Below are 17,500 nucleotides of genomic sequence, written 5' to 3'. Positions count from 1 at the left end.
TTCATACAAATGTTACAGTGTACATGTACAAGTTTAGTGATTTGTATTTTCAAAATTTGAGTAAAAAAAAAAAATCCCAACAATCAATTTACAGATTTGTATCGGGATTAATCGGCATCGAATCGAATCGAATCGAATCGTGACACGAATCGAATCACCAGCTACTAGGCAATTCAAACCCTTAACAAATAAATAAATATATATGTATATATATATATATATATATATATATATATATATATATATATATTTATATACATGGCCCTAATATGCCGTCGTAAGGAGCGGAATACATGTCACAATATGTATTTAAATTTAAGTGTGCTTGAAAGTTTTCCTCTTTCGTGTCGCCCCCTTTTTGAGATTGTGTGCCAGACTTTATAATGCACATTCTCTCCCATCCATTATGGGACTTGCTGTTTATGTATGAAGTTTCTGAGCGCGCAAGAAACTCCATAATGTTTGCATAAATATTTCAGAAGCATTAGCCATAATTCATTGGTGCCTAATGGGTTGCGATTGCTCAATCTGTGTGCCTCAGACCCCTGGTGTGCTAGAATGTGATTGTGCATATCAATTCTAGGTCCTTAGTCATATGCAGTGTGCTAAGAAAAAGAAAATGCAGTCACACCCATGTGACCACAAATTACGTCCTTAATGAATCGCCTGCCTTACTGGTCACATGCCAATTAGGACAGGAAACAGCGATTAACTTGCTGCTCATGTAGCTGGAACTTTGCGTCTGGTGCAGCTTTTTTTGCCTGCTGTATGCTCCAAATATGTGGAAAGCAACCTTCTGTCCGACTGATGGACCGAGGGTGCTTTTTGCCGAATGATTCATCGCGACTCTTGATAATCATTCCATCTGGGTCGTGGGACAGGCGGTCTTGTTGTCGACGGGTCACTCATTATTTGTCTTCGCTGTACTTCCTTTGCATGCACTACGTCTCCCCAATGCCTTGGAGATGAGCTTTTATCCCAAAGGGGGGTTGTCAGGCTGGACCGAGAAGACATGGCCCCCATCATTCCTTTACTGAGCTTTCGATCCCGCCCCCTCCCCCCCGAGCTGAAGCCTGCCACTGCCACTTGCCTTGCGTTTGATTTGATACCAGCCTAAGTGTGAATAAATTCCTGTCACAGCCCATTAAGGAGGCCTTGGAGAGATCTGGCATGTTATTAATTCTCCACAGCGCCTCACTTTCGCCGCCGTCTTCTCTTCGCTCTCTCTCCCACTCCGCTGCTCTTCTCATGCACTCTCACCCTCTTCTCCCTCCCTTCCATACTCACTCGCTTTCTTAATACCCTGTTAATTACCATGTCTGTTCTCTTTATTCAAATGAGAAATTAAAAGAAGGGGGATGGGGGGGTGCTTGCAGTTTCAAATTGAAAAATGATCCATTCATACTGAGCACGTTTACATGTAGTCAATCTTTTTAAAATCCGAATATTGCTAATATTCCGTATTCCATCTCTCGTTCCCGCTATTGGTCTGCATTCTCCGAATTAGTAATTCACAGCAGGATCCCATACCTCGGTCTTATTAGCAGCCTCACGTGGCCCATTAGAGGCTGTGTGTATGCCAAGGGGTTTTTAATTGTTTTGCCAAGGTCAGAAGGGCAGTGTAGCCAACAAAGCTTTCACAAGGAGGAGCTAGAGAAATTTTCATTTCATCCCGTGTCAAGGGAAACCCCAATTATTCATGTTTTGTCTTAACACTGCCATGTACAGTAAGCACTTGTCAGTGTGTTTGTTTTTGCTTACATGGAAAATAGTCTTTTGCTCAGGTTTTATTTTTCACACAATTTTTCAGGACTAGTGAATCACTGTTGAATCACAAAAAAAAGAAAAAAAGATTATATGCTTTGATATCCAAAAGCATGACTCTACCCTTTATAGAAAGATCCAGCGCAGGCTTGCGTAAGCATCAAACACACAAGTTCACATAAAAGGGTTCAGTAAAAGAAAGATGTTTTTAATTTACTTTGAAAGGATTCACAACTTCAGGCAGTTCTCATGTCATCAGACGTCCACTGGGAGTCTCGGCTCACAAGGGGCTTTTTACTTTCGGGTCGTTTTCGCAAGACTCTTTTTAAATAAATAAAACATAAATGTCGTTTTGGCTGCTCTTTTATACACTTTTTGCGTTTTGGAGATGGCTTGTTAACATTTAATAATGGCTTCCTTCACATCTATACACAGAAAGAAGCAACTTTTGTCAATGGGAGGATGTGATGTGCGGGCATGATTCATTCAAAGTGAATGATAAGAAAATGTTTATGTATGATCCAGGAAATTGTTGTTTTGCTGTCAAAGGTTTTAGGTTTTAGACTCTGCAAAAGCAGGTCTAAATGGTGACGTGTGTGTGGTGGAAAATCCCTCTGAATCATTGTGGAAATCAATTAATTGAACAACGTGTAATCATTTATCATTTAAAAAATATTTTAATAGCAATCTCAAAAGATTTTCCCAATCTGCTGCAAACCCTCCAATGCCCTTTAAAATTCATTGAAGGGCCATATTTATTTAGGCTGTGGCAGAGGTTCTCAGCTGGGGCTTAAATGATATTAGCTCCTGACAGACATCTGAGAGCGATGAAGTTGGATGACCTGTCTGCCCTGAGATGGCTGAGCTTGTGAGTAAAAATGGCTACCCAGTTAACCATTGCTATATTTTGCTCTGTTGTGCAATTCTGCTCCGGCTTACCGCCAACGCTTGGCTACCCATCATTGGGTTTAAAGCAACAATACCCCAACCTTCTTGCCCCTCAATTATTAGCATTGAGGAGCAAATCAAAAAGGTAAACCCCAATCAATGTGTGTACTTGGCTGGCACTCAAGTGCTTAGAAGAGATCGAGGGTGTGACGACTCCCAGATAGCAAATGGCTAAATTGATCAAATGTGTTCTGCCCCAGTCAGCTGACACTGCAGTGGTTCCACCTCAATGCAGAGGACATATTGTGAGCACCCCGGCGGTAGGTGTATGTGAGGATGACAACACGCCTATTGTATTTCTGCCACCTCTGGAAGAGAAGGCTTTTATCTGCCTTCACAATCCCTTATAAAAAGACTTTATTCCCCAAGGAAATCTCAATCCAAACACACACGGGCACTTAAACCCTCCCTTTGAGGAAAGCCATAAAGTTTATAAAGTCAATTCAGGTTTTTTTTTTCTAAACTGGTGGCAAATTGAGTCAGTTTGGCCTGGCTCCCTCTGGGGATACTATCAGATGGTTCGACACAACCCACTTAAGGTCACTGTTCCCTAGGCAGGCATCGAGCAGTAATAAGTAGCTTACTTCCACAAGTTTCACTTTTCTCAAGTTTCACAATTTGTAGAGGATTTTAGTGCATGTGCAGTTTGGGAGAATTTGCCGTTTATTAAAAAAAAAAAAAAAAAACTGATTTTCTTTATTTAGATCGTACAAATACACAATACACATTTATCCATGTTTTTAAAAAAAAATAAATTATGAAGTCCACTTACTGTAATTATGACTTCATAATTGATGGTGGACTGTACTCCTGCATTTGTAATTAAGTGTTGAGCTGAGATTCTATAATGCTATGTTGTCCTTCGCATACTTCCCTTTCATGTATTTAAAGACGAGCGAAGACGGTCAAAACAACAGCTGATCACCAACTTGGTTTTAATAAGCCAAGGGCTGATATCCTTGAATTATGAATGTACTGCCACTCAAATGTTTTCAACATTCGAGTGGCAGTAAAGCAGTGATTCCCAACCAACCAAGGCACATATCTCCCTTTGGAAAAAAAAATCACGGCACGCCATTTAAAAATGTTACAAAGAAACTGATGCACGGGTTGTATTCATACACCTTCTGTCATCTATTGGAAGATCATTGAACTCATTCAATGACAGCCATTTGCAGTTATCGCAACACTTAAGTCCACAGCGATATTAGAGCATTTTGATTGATTTTCCAAGACCCACAGATTATTGTGTTCTACGATTTTTTCAAATCTACCAAATATAAGAATAGACTCTCTCCTTTCACCAGAAAAATGTTTTCGTTCTCTATTAATCAGCAGTAGAACATACCTGTAGGTAAGTTTTAAGAAATTCTGCCGCTTTGCCCAAAATCGGAGAAAAATAGCTTTTTGTGTAAACAAACACATCAAGAAAAACATTGAGGAACGGAAAATCATTAAATTAAATGCTAAGTGTATATGTATATGCCCCTGCCCCCACTCTAAATCTCTGGCAAACAGAGGTGATTTCAATCTAAAATGGTGCACCGCTTCCCTCTACTGGCCGTTTGGCTCAATTCCAATCCCCAAACTGCTTGCAATTTAAAGGGCCAGCGCACTCCGGAACCCATCAGACCTGTATCAACCCCTCTGAATGACAGAAAATTACAAAACAACATAACTCGACCTTGGCACTGAATGTTTTGATTCTAATGGACTTTAATAAGTTCATAATTTTAACTGTTGTTATATGTTGTTGGCAAACAAAAGTAAATTTTTCTTTTTTTTTGTAGTTAATTTTTATTTTTTTTGTCAGTAACATATTGTGCAGTCGTCATTCGGCCATTCTCAGTGGTATTTTTCAAGTGTTTTCCAAGTGTCCGTTTGTTAGTTGTTGATTCCACATGCGCCATCATTCACTATGTGATTATTATTGTAGCATGCACGCTACATCAAATTTATAATGCTTTGCCCATCTCAAGTAGTTAAACAAGATAACAAATAAGATTGTATACTGCTATTGTATTAGATACCATTACATGATGTAATTGTGCCTTACGTTGTGGTCGGTGAGTGCGTATTAAATCACTGTATCATTAGGCCCTTGTTTATTCAATTTTACCTTATCAGTAGTTTCAGTATGTACTGTTGGCTGATAATCAAAAAGGCTGTCTGACTGAAGTGGTGCCCCAGATTGATTCCCGACTGAATAAGAGTTAATTGACACTCAGCTCTGATCCAGACTTGAAAATATATCAAATGTGCAGTGGACTGCGTCGCTATATGACCTGATTCATCTACAGTATATTTTGAACAGGTCAACTGGTGCAAAGATTAGCTGATCTCTCCCTGTTCACTCGTCGAGAGCTAGACTTAAAGAATCAAAGCGCTGCATCAATACCTTACGACCATCTACTGCGTCTTGATTTTGTGCAGCGGGGCATGCCTGATTGGCTGCTGTGTTTTTGTTAGCTGACCTGCCAAATTATCATCAGTGTGAGGGAGACCCTGCAACAAACTGGGTAGATATATATATCGTGTTTCTTCGGGCTGATTTAGTGTAAAATCCTTCATGTTCTTTCAGTTCTTGGTAGTAATTTATGTTCTAGATTGTGTTTTGACAATGATCAGAAATGAGCTACAAGGTACAAGCAGCCGATCGAAGTGACAGACGGGTGATTGCGTGGCAACAGTGTACTACTGTTTCTTGTTAGCAGAGATGCTACATTATGTAGTATTGTGCAAACATTTTATGCCCCCTATCAAATTTGAAACACATACGTATATGCTGACAAAACATATTCACAATGCATTTAGATAAAACCCATATTGGGGGCCATGAGTATAGTTTCCGACATCTTTCTAGGTCTATTTTCTCAATGATGCCCAATTTTCCCGCTACTCTCCTAAATTTTCTGCTGTTGAGCAGTTTTTGATGCAGTCTGACCAATGATATCAGCATAGTCAAAAATGGGCAGAATAAGTTGACTTAGCAGTTTTTTCTCCTGACATTAAATTTAAAACAATTCATAGAACGAAACAAAACACCAAAAATAATCTTTAAAACATATTCAATATGTGGCTTAAAGTTTGGTGTTGGATCAATCCAAACATCCAAATATTTACATTCATTAATTTTCTCTACCACCATTGTATGTCAAAAACAAATACATTTTTGTCTTAGACCAAAAAGCATTACACATGTTTTGGGTTGGTTAGGTAGCAATCTGTTTTCAAAAAGCCAAGTCTGAAAAATATTAGTCATGTAATGCTTCTTGAATTTGTAAAGAAGAGGACTTTGTGTTATATAAATCCGATGCATTATTGTTATTAATATTATTATTATTATTATTATATATTGTATATATCAATCATATCATCAGCATATAATTGAACAGAGCAGTCTGAAAAAATAGAGGGAAGGCCATGAATAAATATAGGGGAAAAAAGTGGACCCAAGATAGATCCTTGAAGAACACCTGTAGGCTTAACTAATAAATATAACTTACAGCCTTTCAAAGAAACACATTGTTTTCTACTGTGTAAATAACAATTAAACCACAAAATAGAGGGTGTTTACACCCTCTATTATATGTGAATATCATATAACTTGTCTAACAAGTAACTCAAGAACTTAAGATCAAATGCTTTCGTAGGACCAACAAAATTGTGAGAAATTTCTGACCTCAGTTTTGCAATATGTTAGTTGAAACACAAAAACAAAAAACAAGAATGATAGAAAAGGTTTCTTGGATCTATGGCGGCACAATTATAAGGTAATCAATATTAATTAATGTACTTTATTTTATATGTGAATGTCTGAGGGATTGCTCATTTCAAATTTAAAAAACAAACAAACATGTAGCACCTTAATGTTTAATTTTGTATTGTGATGTGTAAAACTGGAAGCTAAAAGTGTACTTCTCTTCACTGCGCTCCTCTCCTCTCATCTAATCCCCTCTCCTCACTCACAGACACTTACACTTGTAATTCCCAGCCACATCCACAGAGTCAAAGCTGCGATTTGAGTTGCCAGCGACAGGGCGGATTAGCAGAGGAATCCTGAGTGAAAGCACATTTATGCTCCACTTGCTACGTTCCCCCCCTACTCCCCACTCGCTCCCTTTGCATGCTTGTCATCAAGCGTGAGCACATATTTGAATGTCATTCGTTTCCAAGCCGCCGCCCCCACTATCTCAAATCTGCTCTTCAAAAAGCAACAGTGGGGTTCTTAATATTCACAGAAAGCTTTATGATCGTGTTTTTTGGTTTTACATTAAATGCTGATAAATGATTGTATTCATCTTGTAATTTCATTACAAGATTAGCTTTATTTTTCTTTACTGTGTAACGGATCAACAAACCCTTCCCAATCGGCTTTAAAGTGATGATAATGCAACCATAATTAATGGAGCGATGGCAATTATAAAGCTTGATAAGCGTGAAGATTTGACAAATCCCAAGTGTTAACCAATTACTAGATTGATGCACCCATTGAAGAATGACTTCAAGCAATGGAGTAGTCAACAGAAATAGACTTTGAATTGAAAGCAGCCTTCAAAAGGCTAAAAAGCACTTCAGTGAATGTAGTTCAGATAAGGAATGTCTTACACGGAATCTGTTTTAGCACAAAAATGCATTGATTAAGGAATCTGGAGTGGCCAGTGGCGCTGAAAGGAAAAACTCGGCTTTGTTACTCGCTTTGTTTGTCACCCTCCTACTGAAAACAGAATCTTTGATCTGATTTGGACTCAGGCAGGAGGCAGCATGATAAAGTAAATCAGACAATAGTAGAAGAAGAGAGGATCATTCAAACTAACTGTCAGCTCCTCTAGTAGCAAAATGTTCTTTTTACTTTATCAGTTTAGGACAATGATGAAGTAACTTGGATTAAATTATAGCGATCATGTACACCGCCGCCGGCTATATAAACCTTTTACGGCTGACAAGTTAAAATGTATTGTCACAAAAATGTTGCAAGACATCAAATATTCAGTTGTACCTTTGCACTGAACTAACATACATACAGTAACCCTTTTTCTCATGATTTGACTAATCCTACGACTTATACTCAGGAGCGATTTGTATATATGAAAATTAGAGCTTGGACTGGCACCCGGAATTCTGTTCCCTAATTGTGTTCACTTTCCACTGCAGTAAATGTATTTACCAACTGCCAAAAGACAGTAGTAAAAGTCATGTATGACCACCAATAGCTACCTTTCTTATAGCATGCTACAGAAGGTGGCGCAATAGTGCACCAAAAGTATCACCAAAAGAAAGTAAAACTAAGAGGCAAAACTTTTCCGTAGTTAGAAGCGGAGGTTTCATCCAGCTGTCCTGCGTCCACTACCCGGCATTGCTCTGGTGGCACATGTCCTGCGGCTGCCACCTCGCCTTGTTCTGGCAACATACAACCTGCGGCCACCACCCACCCTTGCTCTGGTGGCACATGTCCTGCGTCCATTACCCGGCATTGCTCTGGAGGCGCACGTCCTGTGGCCACCACCCGACCTTGCTGCCGCCACCACCCGACCTTGCTCTGGTGGCACACGTCCTGCGGCCGCCACCTCACCTTGTTCTCGCAATGTACGTCCTGCGGCCACCACCCGGCATTGCTCTGCAGGTGCACGTCTTGTGGCCACCACCCGACCTTGCTCAGGCGGCACACGTCCTGCAGCCACCACCCGACCTTGCTCTGGTGGCACACGTCCTGCGGCCGCCACCTCACCTTGTTCTCGCAATGTACGTCCTGCGGCCACCACCCGGCATTGATTTGAAGGCGCACGTCTTGTGGCCATGACCCGACCTTGCTCTGGCGGCTCACATCCTGCCGCCACCACCCGACTTTGCTCTGGCGGCACACGTCCTGCGGCCACCACCTCACCTTGTTCCCGCAATGTACGTCCTGCGGCCACCACCCGGCATTGATTTGAAGGCGCAAGTCTTGTGGCCACGTCCCGACCTTGCTCTGGCGGCTCATATCCTGCGGCCACCACCCGACCTTGCTCTGGCGGCACACGTCCTGCGGCCGCCACACGACCTTGCTCTGGCGGCACACGTCCTGCGGCCACCACACGACCTTGCTCTGGCGGCACACGTCCTGCGGCCGCCACCTCACCTTGTTCTCGCAATGTACGTTCTGCGGCCACCACCCGGCATTGATTTGAAGGCGCACGTCTTGTGGCCACGACCCGACCTTGCTCTGGCGGCTCACATCCTGCCGCCACCACCCGACCTTGCTCAGGCGGCACACGTCCTGCAGCCACCACCCGACCTTGCTCTGGTGGCACACGTCCTGCGGCCGCCACCTCACCTTGTTCTCGCAATGTACGTTCTGCGGCCACCACCCGGCATTGATTTGAAGGCGCACGTCTTGTGGCCACGACCCGACCTTGCTCTGGCGGCTCACATCCTGCAGCCACCACCCGACCTTGCTCTGGTGGCACACGTCCTGCGGCCACCACCTCACCTTGTTCTCACAATGTACGTCCTGCGTCCACCACCCGGCCTTGCTCTGGCGGCACATGTCCTGCGTCCACTACCCGGCATGGCTCTGGAGGTGCACGTCTTGTGGTCACCACCCGACCTTGCTCTGGCGGCACACGTCCTGCGGCCACCACACGACCTTGCTCTGGCGGCACACGTCCTGCGGCCGCCACCTCACCTTGTTCTCGCAATGTACGTTCTGCGGCCACCACCCGGCATTGATTTGAAGGCGCACGTCTTGTGGCCACGACCCGACCTTGCTCTGGCGGCTCACATCCTGCCGCCACCACCCGACCTTGCTCTGGCGGCACACGTCCTGCGGCCACCACCTCACCTTGTTCTCACAATGTACGTCCTGCGTCCACCACCCGGCCTTGCTCTGGCGGCACATCCTGCGTCCACTACCCGGCATGGCTCTGGAGGTGCACGTCTTGTGGTCACCACCCGACCTTGCTCTGGCGGCACACGTCCTGCGGCCACCACACGACCTTGCTCTGGTGGCACACGTCCTGCGGCCGCCACCTCATCTTGTTCTCGCAATGTACGTTCTGCGGCCACCACCCGGCATTGATTTGAAGGCGCACGTCTTGTGGCCACGACCCGACCTTGCTCTGGCGGCTCACATCCTGCCGCCACCACCCGACCTTGCTCTGGCGGCACACGTCCTGCGGCCACCACCTCACCTTGTTCCCGCAATGTACGTCCTGCGGCCACCACCCGGCATTGATTTGAAGGCGCAAGTCTTGTGGCCACGACCCGACCTTGCTCTGGCGGCTCACATCCTGCCGCCACCACCCGACTTTGCTCTGGCGGCACACGTCCTGCGGCCGCCACCTAATCCCGCTCCGTGGCACACATCCCGTGGCTACCACCTGACACTGCAAAATGTTGATTAGGGGTGCATAAATTAATCCAGAAATGTATTGCAATTTTTTTTGTACATTGATTAATCATTTCTATATCTTAGTCTGAATGGTTGTTTGAAGCATATTTCAAACAATAACCAAAATTGGGCCTATGAGCTTTAGAGAAATGATGTCTCTCAATTCTGTGCCCTCTGAGGCATATGATCTGATATTACAAATATTCATCTTGCACTTGCTCCACTATCTATAATTCCCTGAAACATTTAATAATGCAATGCGTCACAGAAAGTGAACCCTCCAAATCCTTTTTGTGGAGGATAAACATTATTTTAACTTGGTCATGTAAGGATGCATTTGTCAGCAAACTGGCAAGCTTCAACCCTTCTTTGTCATCATTATCTATGTGTCTGTTTGAAATCTGAACCAGTGTGAAGATGAATTGATGAATTTATTTTTGACGGTTGGCTTGGGCTGACCTCAATGGAACTCTTAAAGCACCAGAATTTTATGCCTCTTGCACTGCTTGGTACTTATTGTGGAAAACTGTATATTATATTATATATCGTCACCTTAGCGCTGCTAATACCAACCAAGGACTTTTGCCCAATATTGTATTGTTCTTTCATCCACACATCCATCTGATAAAAGGCATTTCTGACACTCCTTAGGCGTTTTTTAGGACGACAGCTCTTCCTTCTATGTTGGGCAGTCGTTGGCCAGCGTTCCAAGGCTGCACATCAGAGTGTCACCAGAAGCCTTTTTCTGAGTGAAAAGACACCAAAACAGAATTGTGCGGTCGGCTGTTGAGAGACAAGAAATGCGAGAGTGCACCTGCACGATGTGTTTTGTGTTTGACGGTCTCGCCATTCTGACACAAAGGAGATTGTGTCAAGGTCGCAATGATCTGCTCCCTTCTTCGCATTGCCAACACAATACATCATTGAGCACTTCCTGGTACTTCACAGCTTATAAATGGAATATTATTTACCTGAAGTTGCAGAAGAATATTTGTGATAATAGCATTCTAGTTATTTGCATATCAGCAAGCTTCCTATAATGAGGATGAGGATTTGCTGCCTCCGTAGTATTTCCAAGGGTGGAAAATGTGAAATTTCATATCTGGCTTTATTGCAAGCGCTTGGCTCGATGTTTATGTGGAGTAGGAATGAAATGAGGCAAATGTGTTGCCTCTGAAGCCAAATTCACCCGGTTATGCTTGAAATTGTCGTGACAAGTGCACCTATCTGTATTTGCTTCCCTTTAAAAGTAAAGGAGAAAAAAATGCAGTGCTCTATTACCTGAAATTACAAAGGCTTTGGATACTATCTCATTAATGCAGAGTAAATGGCCAAGTTATTTCAAGAGCTGCTCATCAGGGTAATGAGGCATATCATGTATAATACACTCGCGTCGCGTCACACACACACACATGCTCGCTCTCACAATAAAAGTGAAAGTCAAAGCGGGAGATAGCAATGGGAAGATCTGGCAAGAGTGTTCGTAAGAAGCAGTGAGAGTCCTTTGGAGAGCGAGCGAGAAACAGGAAGGCCTCCAAATGTTCCACTCAGGATTATCTTCAAGGACAATCAACTAAACAGTTGATATTAAGAGAGCTGTGTGAAATCGATGGCTCTAGGTGTTATCTGTGGTGCAAAAGGGTTCGTAATTAGTCATGGCTAAAGGAGTGTTGCCGAGAGACGGAGATGGATTTCATCTTAATAGATTTCACTGCAGATACAGTCAAATCCTAAGCAAGAAGCTATGCTTGGTGCACTAAGCCTTGGTATTTCAGATTTATACTCAACTGGCTTCTGGCGTCCCACAAGGCTCAATTTTAGGGGCGCTTCTTTTCCATGTTGTATTGGTTATAATAAATTCACTTACGATTGATTTCTTTTTATGTACAGAGCTTTGTTAAATTGCTTTAGAAATAACAATGCTTATATGAGGGAATACTATGAAGGAATGCTTTTTAGTGCATAGTGATTTGAACAAATGTGGTGTCTTAGCTCAAGGTCATGCACACACTCGGTCAGGAGTCAGCAACCTTTACTGTCAAAAGAGCTTTAGTTACTTTTTGAATGTTTTCTTTTCTGCCTTATTTATAAAAAATATATAATGTTCTAACTTTTTTGGCAATTCCAAAGACATTTTCTGGTAATTGTCTGCTTTTCTTCTTCCCTTTTGGACATTTTAGTGTAACTTTTTAGGTAATTGTTAAAACTTTTTCATCTACCTTTCGTCTCTCTTTTCTGACAACTTGACATTTTCTCCTTCCTTTATTGGACATTTTATGGCTATTTTTGCCAAGTTTTCTGTCTTTTTTGCTATCATTTTTGGCAATTTTTTTTGGGATATTTAATGGTGATTTTCAGGATTTCTTCTTTTTTGGGACATTTTCTAGTTACTTTTTGAACTTTTTCTTTTCTGCTTTTTGTTAAAAATACATTTTTGACTTTTTGGCAATTGTAAAGAAATGTTTTGGTAATTTTTTTGCTGTTGCTCTTTCATTCCGTTCCGTTCCTTTTCCTTTTTAGGTCATTGTCAAAACTTTTTCATCTACCGGTACTTTTCTGACATTTAATTATTGTTATGTTCAGGAGTTGGATCCCAAAAAAACGCAGACACAAATAATAGTTTTGACATTTATTTGTAAAACAAAGCTTTAACTGAACAGTGACGTCATCTGCATCAGCCAGGGCCAAACGCCAAACATGATATGCCCAGTAAGTCAATAACTAGGCGGTTTGCGCGAAACGTACTCGCGACAAACAGAATGTGTCTTCGGCTGTTGCCTTTATAGGTTGCGGATGACTCTCATACGCTGCTGATTACATCAGGCAGGACACAGTCTGAGAGCCCAAATATGACAATTATTCATAAAAAAAAGTTGTTAGAAATGATTTGAAAGAATATGTAAAAAAAATTATTTATACAATTTTTTTAGTTTAAAGAATCTGTAAAAAGTTGTACTTTTTTTTGTTAGAAATTAGTTTAAAGAATATGTAAAAAAAAAATAAAAAAAAATACTTTAAAAAAATAGTTTAAAGGATATTAAAAAAATAATAATTTGTGCTATTTTGTTTTAGAAATTAGTTAAAAGATTATGTAAAAAAAAATCCTACACATTTTTTTTTTAGCAATCCAATGCCACATGTTGCAGACCCCTGCACTCGGTCATGCTGTGGACTTTTTTTAGACTGTGCATTTTTTTGCTATTCCACCCACCAGTGTTCTATACTGTTTAATCCTGTTCCATCCCAGCCATTCGCCATTCAGTCAGTCACATTGCACATAAAGCCTACCATACTCCTCCATGATTTTGGAATGTGTGAGGATCCACACAGAAAATTCTGAGACCAGAATCCAATTCATTCATGTCAATTGAGCAAATGCTTATACATCTTTCATCTAGTTCAGTATGTCATTCAAATTTTTTTTAATATGGTATTAATTACCATAGCTGTAATAATGTTGCTAGGTGGCATTTTGTTTTCTAATTAGCCCAGCCATGAAAAAAAAGCACCAAAAAAAGCACCTAAATCATTTGTAATTGTCTTACTTTTACGACAGAAGCTGAAGCAGAAGAACCAGCAGCTGAAGCAGATCATGGATCAACTCCGCAACCTCATCTGGGAAATCAACTCCATGTTGGCCGTCAGAAGTTGAACCGCGACACACCACAGTATACACGCACGCGCACACACCTTGAGGAGTACTGGACCCATGAAGATACCGCAGATTTGCTGAGGTGGCACTTTACTGACAAAGCGAGGACTTGATTTCCTGTGGAGGAAAGTGGAAAGATGAAGACGACATGGTGTCACACCACCGAGCGGTGAGTTTGAAAAAAAATAATGGTCGGTGGTGATATTTCGGGACATCTGTCTACCTCAATATTCAACATTTCAATCAGCATTATGAATTCAATTTAACTGCAGTTTAAAAAAAATCTATTTGTAGCTTCGTAGAGTTAATATAGAAACACATCACATTTATTTAATCATCTTATTTTGTGTGACTGATGAGCTTTTCTGTCTTAAATTTGTCAGATTGAAATAATAAAACGTGGTTAATTTCTGTCGGACATTTTGTTGTTTTTAAAACTTAAATATTCAATGTACGCAAACTTGAACACTTTGACAAATTAAAAATATCAAATTAATACATTAAATGGGTGTCATTGAGTGATGAGTGGGATAAAAGAAAGCATTCAATATATATTTTCAAATAAGTTGTATAGAACGATATAATAGTTCTCTCATTAAGCGCGTCACAGTTCAGATGGACAATAACCTGAATTATTTTTATTTTGTCATTTTAATATTGGAAAGTGCAGTAAAAGCCTTTTCATTCGTGGCGGCGGAACTTCATACACTAAAGTCGATTAGTTTGCAGCGCTTATTTATGTAAATTAATTACATTAAATTTGGGCGGGAATTCACTCACTGACACTTTGGACTGTGTTCAATCTTCGAGGTTGCAGTGTATTGATTTGACTTTTTGATAAATCGGGTCATGTGATATTTAGACAAGAAAAAGCGATGCTTGACAATAGACTCCATTTGCAGCCATCATGAAACGGGTTTGCCGCCATTTATCATCCGCACGCTAATGACAGGTTCTCGTGTGTACATGACAATATCAGTTGTGTTCAATAAAGTGACGACAAGCTTGCATTTATTTATTAATACAACCGTTGTCCTCAAGAGAGGAGGAGAGAAGCAATTTTGAAGCAGAAAAAAAAAAGCCTCACTGTGAGTGGGATTAATAAACCTTATTTATTATGTTCCAGGGGGCATTGCTGCATGGAGGGACTATAATTATTGTACAAATGTGTACAAATACAAGTAGGACTCATTTGTTTGTAATACACAAATGATGTGGCTAAAACCTAAGCTTTAAACTCTTATACTTTTCCCACCACAATTTTTCATTTTAAAATGTTACAAATAAAAACCCAATAATACAATTTCTTCTTAAAAAAAAGAAGAGAATTAGACATTAACATTTAACTAAGCCACATAACTTTGCTTTGCAAACACCTTTTAGCTTAAGGCTAACACACATTGCAAAACACCATAGACTATATGTTAGCATTAAGCTAGCAGATTTAAGTTGGATGAAAATAAATGTTTTGGTTGAACCTTGTTTTAAATAATTTTTTTTAATTCTCTACACTTCAATTGGAGTGGTAAATAAACAGCTTGTTGTAAGTTAATGAAGATAGTTTTTAGTTCATTAATCTTGTGTCAGGGACGATGACAGACACATTTATGATCCCGCCGCCGCTGTCTTCTTGCGAGTGAACTGAATTTTAGCTCTGGCTTCGTGATGGCGTCATTTCAGAATTTGCCTATTTTTGTGTATATTAAGGCTATTATTATTTAAAAAAATGACCATGTTAGGTGTTTTTTTTAAATGACAATGTATACCAGGATGTTAAAAAAAATGAAACTCACTAAGATACAAGAAAAAAAAAACCATAAAGGGTTTGTAAAAAATCAAATTCTCAAGCTCTGTCCCTGTAAAGGATGGCCCAGTATGAACCTGAGAAAAAAACTCAGCACATAAAGCCACATAATGAAAGACTAATTATAGTGAAAATGTCCTTTGTTTTCATCATTGTCAATTCCATAACATGAGTGTTTAGGTTTGATTTGTCTTTTCCATCTCCAACCTCTTTCTGCCCGACTGCAATAAATATCCATCACAATATAAATAACCAGAGAGGGAGTATATAAAACTCCCCTGGTGCACCGAAAAACTGCTCTGGGCATAAAAAGGCATCCCCCATTCTGCATGATCAGGTCAGATAAAAATAAATAAAATAAAAATAGATCAATAAAAATGTCACACTTAAACTTCACTACAGTTCAAGGTTTTATGTTTTAGGTTTTAAACCTCGCAACTGATGGCAATTCAAACGACTTGAGACAGGTATCATCAAATGAGTTTATTTTATTATAAATCATCCTTACAAAATCATCATTTGTCTATCTCATTTGTCATCTCTATAAAAGTCTTTACATAGTAGGAGGAGGGGAGAGGAGAAGGCATCAGGGACAGCCACGCGCGCGCGCTTCCACCTCACACGTCACCTTCCGCTGGGTCACGTGATGACAGACGGGTTCGATGACAAATGATGGGGTTGCGGTGTGCAAACACAAAACATGGCGTGATCCGACGACAGACGCTCCTCGGCAGTGCAACAACTCACGTTGACGAAAGGCACAAATGAAGATAAACACCAATCTGGCACATTATTGTTTCCATTTGGGAAGACCTCCCTCCACCAACATATTACTTGCATATATATATATATGTGTGTTGTTTTTTTCATCCCGACCCAATTGCGAGCGTGCAGAGGATTTCTTGTTGAGCTCAAATGTGAAAAAAACCCAGAAAAAAGATTGTGCTAAACGAAAGCGAGCAATGAGGATCACCACGCGCACAAACGACGTTTACTGAACGTTCCCATCTGCTGCAGCTGCGGCTTCCCCCCCCCCCCCCCCCCATCCGACTTTTGCAATTCGACTCCCGCCGTGAGCCAAGATGAGATCAATGGCGTATGTCATCGGCAATGAAAACTCTCCACGTTTGTACAAGTGGGCCGCCAGAAAAAGAAAAAAGAAGCTAAACACGATCCAGTGAAACTTAAGATGGGCGTGTTATTGGCGTGTGCACATCAAACTGAATAAATACTTCATCCGCACATGACGCCTTGTAGTCGAAACAGTCCTGTTTACAAAAAATAAATATGTTAGGGAATTATTGGCAAAGCTGCAGTATATGTTCATTTGTTTTGATGATCTGTGAAAAAAAAAAAGGCTTGATGTGGATTTAAGACGATGGGGAACAGATGCTTAAAGAAAAGTGCTGTTGATGAACACTTTTGCCACAAAGAAGTCAGGAAAAAAAAAAGGTGGGTAAAGACAGAAGAGTTCAAACATGGCTGGAGTAGGGCTTCTTTGATATGTGAAAACATTTTCAAATTGAAATCTGTCAAGTATTTGTCATGTCAAAAAAATAATAATGCAAATGTTATTATTGTTATGATGTCAGTGTGGCCCTGACAAAAAGAGATGTCGACTACGAATGCAAACAACATTTGTACAGTGGAACCTCAAAATTTCAAGAGTAATACCAGGTATCGTATCGGGCTGAAAATTGTAACGCATCAGTACTCAAAGATGGTGGCTGATAACTGTATTGGCTGCCATCTTGTGGCCGTTTTATGATGAGGAACATGAAATCAGAAATGACAAGAATAGAAAATTGCTATTAATTTCATGCAATTTAAAAAAAACATATTGGGATTTTTATAGGTCTTCCTTTGGAAATTGTATGTACCCTATATAAATACTAGTGATATCAGTACTTGGTGTCAGTATCTCTCGTACTGGTATTGGTCTGACAAAAGTGGTATCGAACAT

At 40.8% G+C, this 17,500-nt stretch overlaps 2 protein-coding genes across 4 annotated transcripts in view; one reads left to right on the top strand and one right to left on the bottom strand.

Moving 5' to 3' along the window:
- The window catches only part of med30 (mediator complex subunit 30), a 41,291-nt gene extending 27,053 nt beyond the window's left edge, over positions 1 to 14,238 (top strand). For 2 of the 3 annotated variants that reach the window (XM_086062138.1, XM_086062136.1), the window contains exon 5: positions 13,638 to 14,238. In XM_086062138.1, the coding sequence (XP_085918264.1) occupies positions 13,638 to 13,733 (96 nt within the window). In that variant the 3' untranslated portion in view covers positions 13,734 to 14,238. The remainder of the gene's footprint in view (positions 1 to 13,637) is intronic. The other variant, XM_086062137.1, reaches the window with a different exon arrangement.
- Positions 14,239 to 16,007: 1,769 nt separating this feature from the next.
- The window catches only part of ext1b (exostosin glycosyltransferase 1b), a 122,650-nt gene continuing 121,157 nt past the window's right edge, over positions 16,008 to 17,500 (bottom strand). The window contains exon 11 of the mRNA XM_086062135.1: positions 16,008 to 17,500. This exon is cut by the window's right edge and continues 1,822 nt beyond it. The gene's annotated coding sequence lies outside the window, so the exon portion shown is untranslated.

This window comes from Leptonotus elevatus, chromosome 19 (genome assembly GCF_054856555.1).
Source record: "Leptonotus elevatus isolate MCC_2025b chromosome 19, RoL_Lele_1.0, whole genome shotgun sequence".
Lineage (NCBI taxonomy): Eukaryota > Metazoa > Chordata > Actinopteri > Syngnathiformes > Syngnathidae > Leptonotus > Leptonotus elevatus.
The sequence above is the reverse complement of the archived record's forward strand: the minus strand, read 5'-3'. Positions and strand labels throughout refer to the sequence as shown.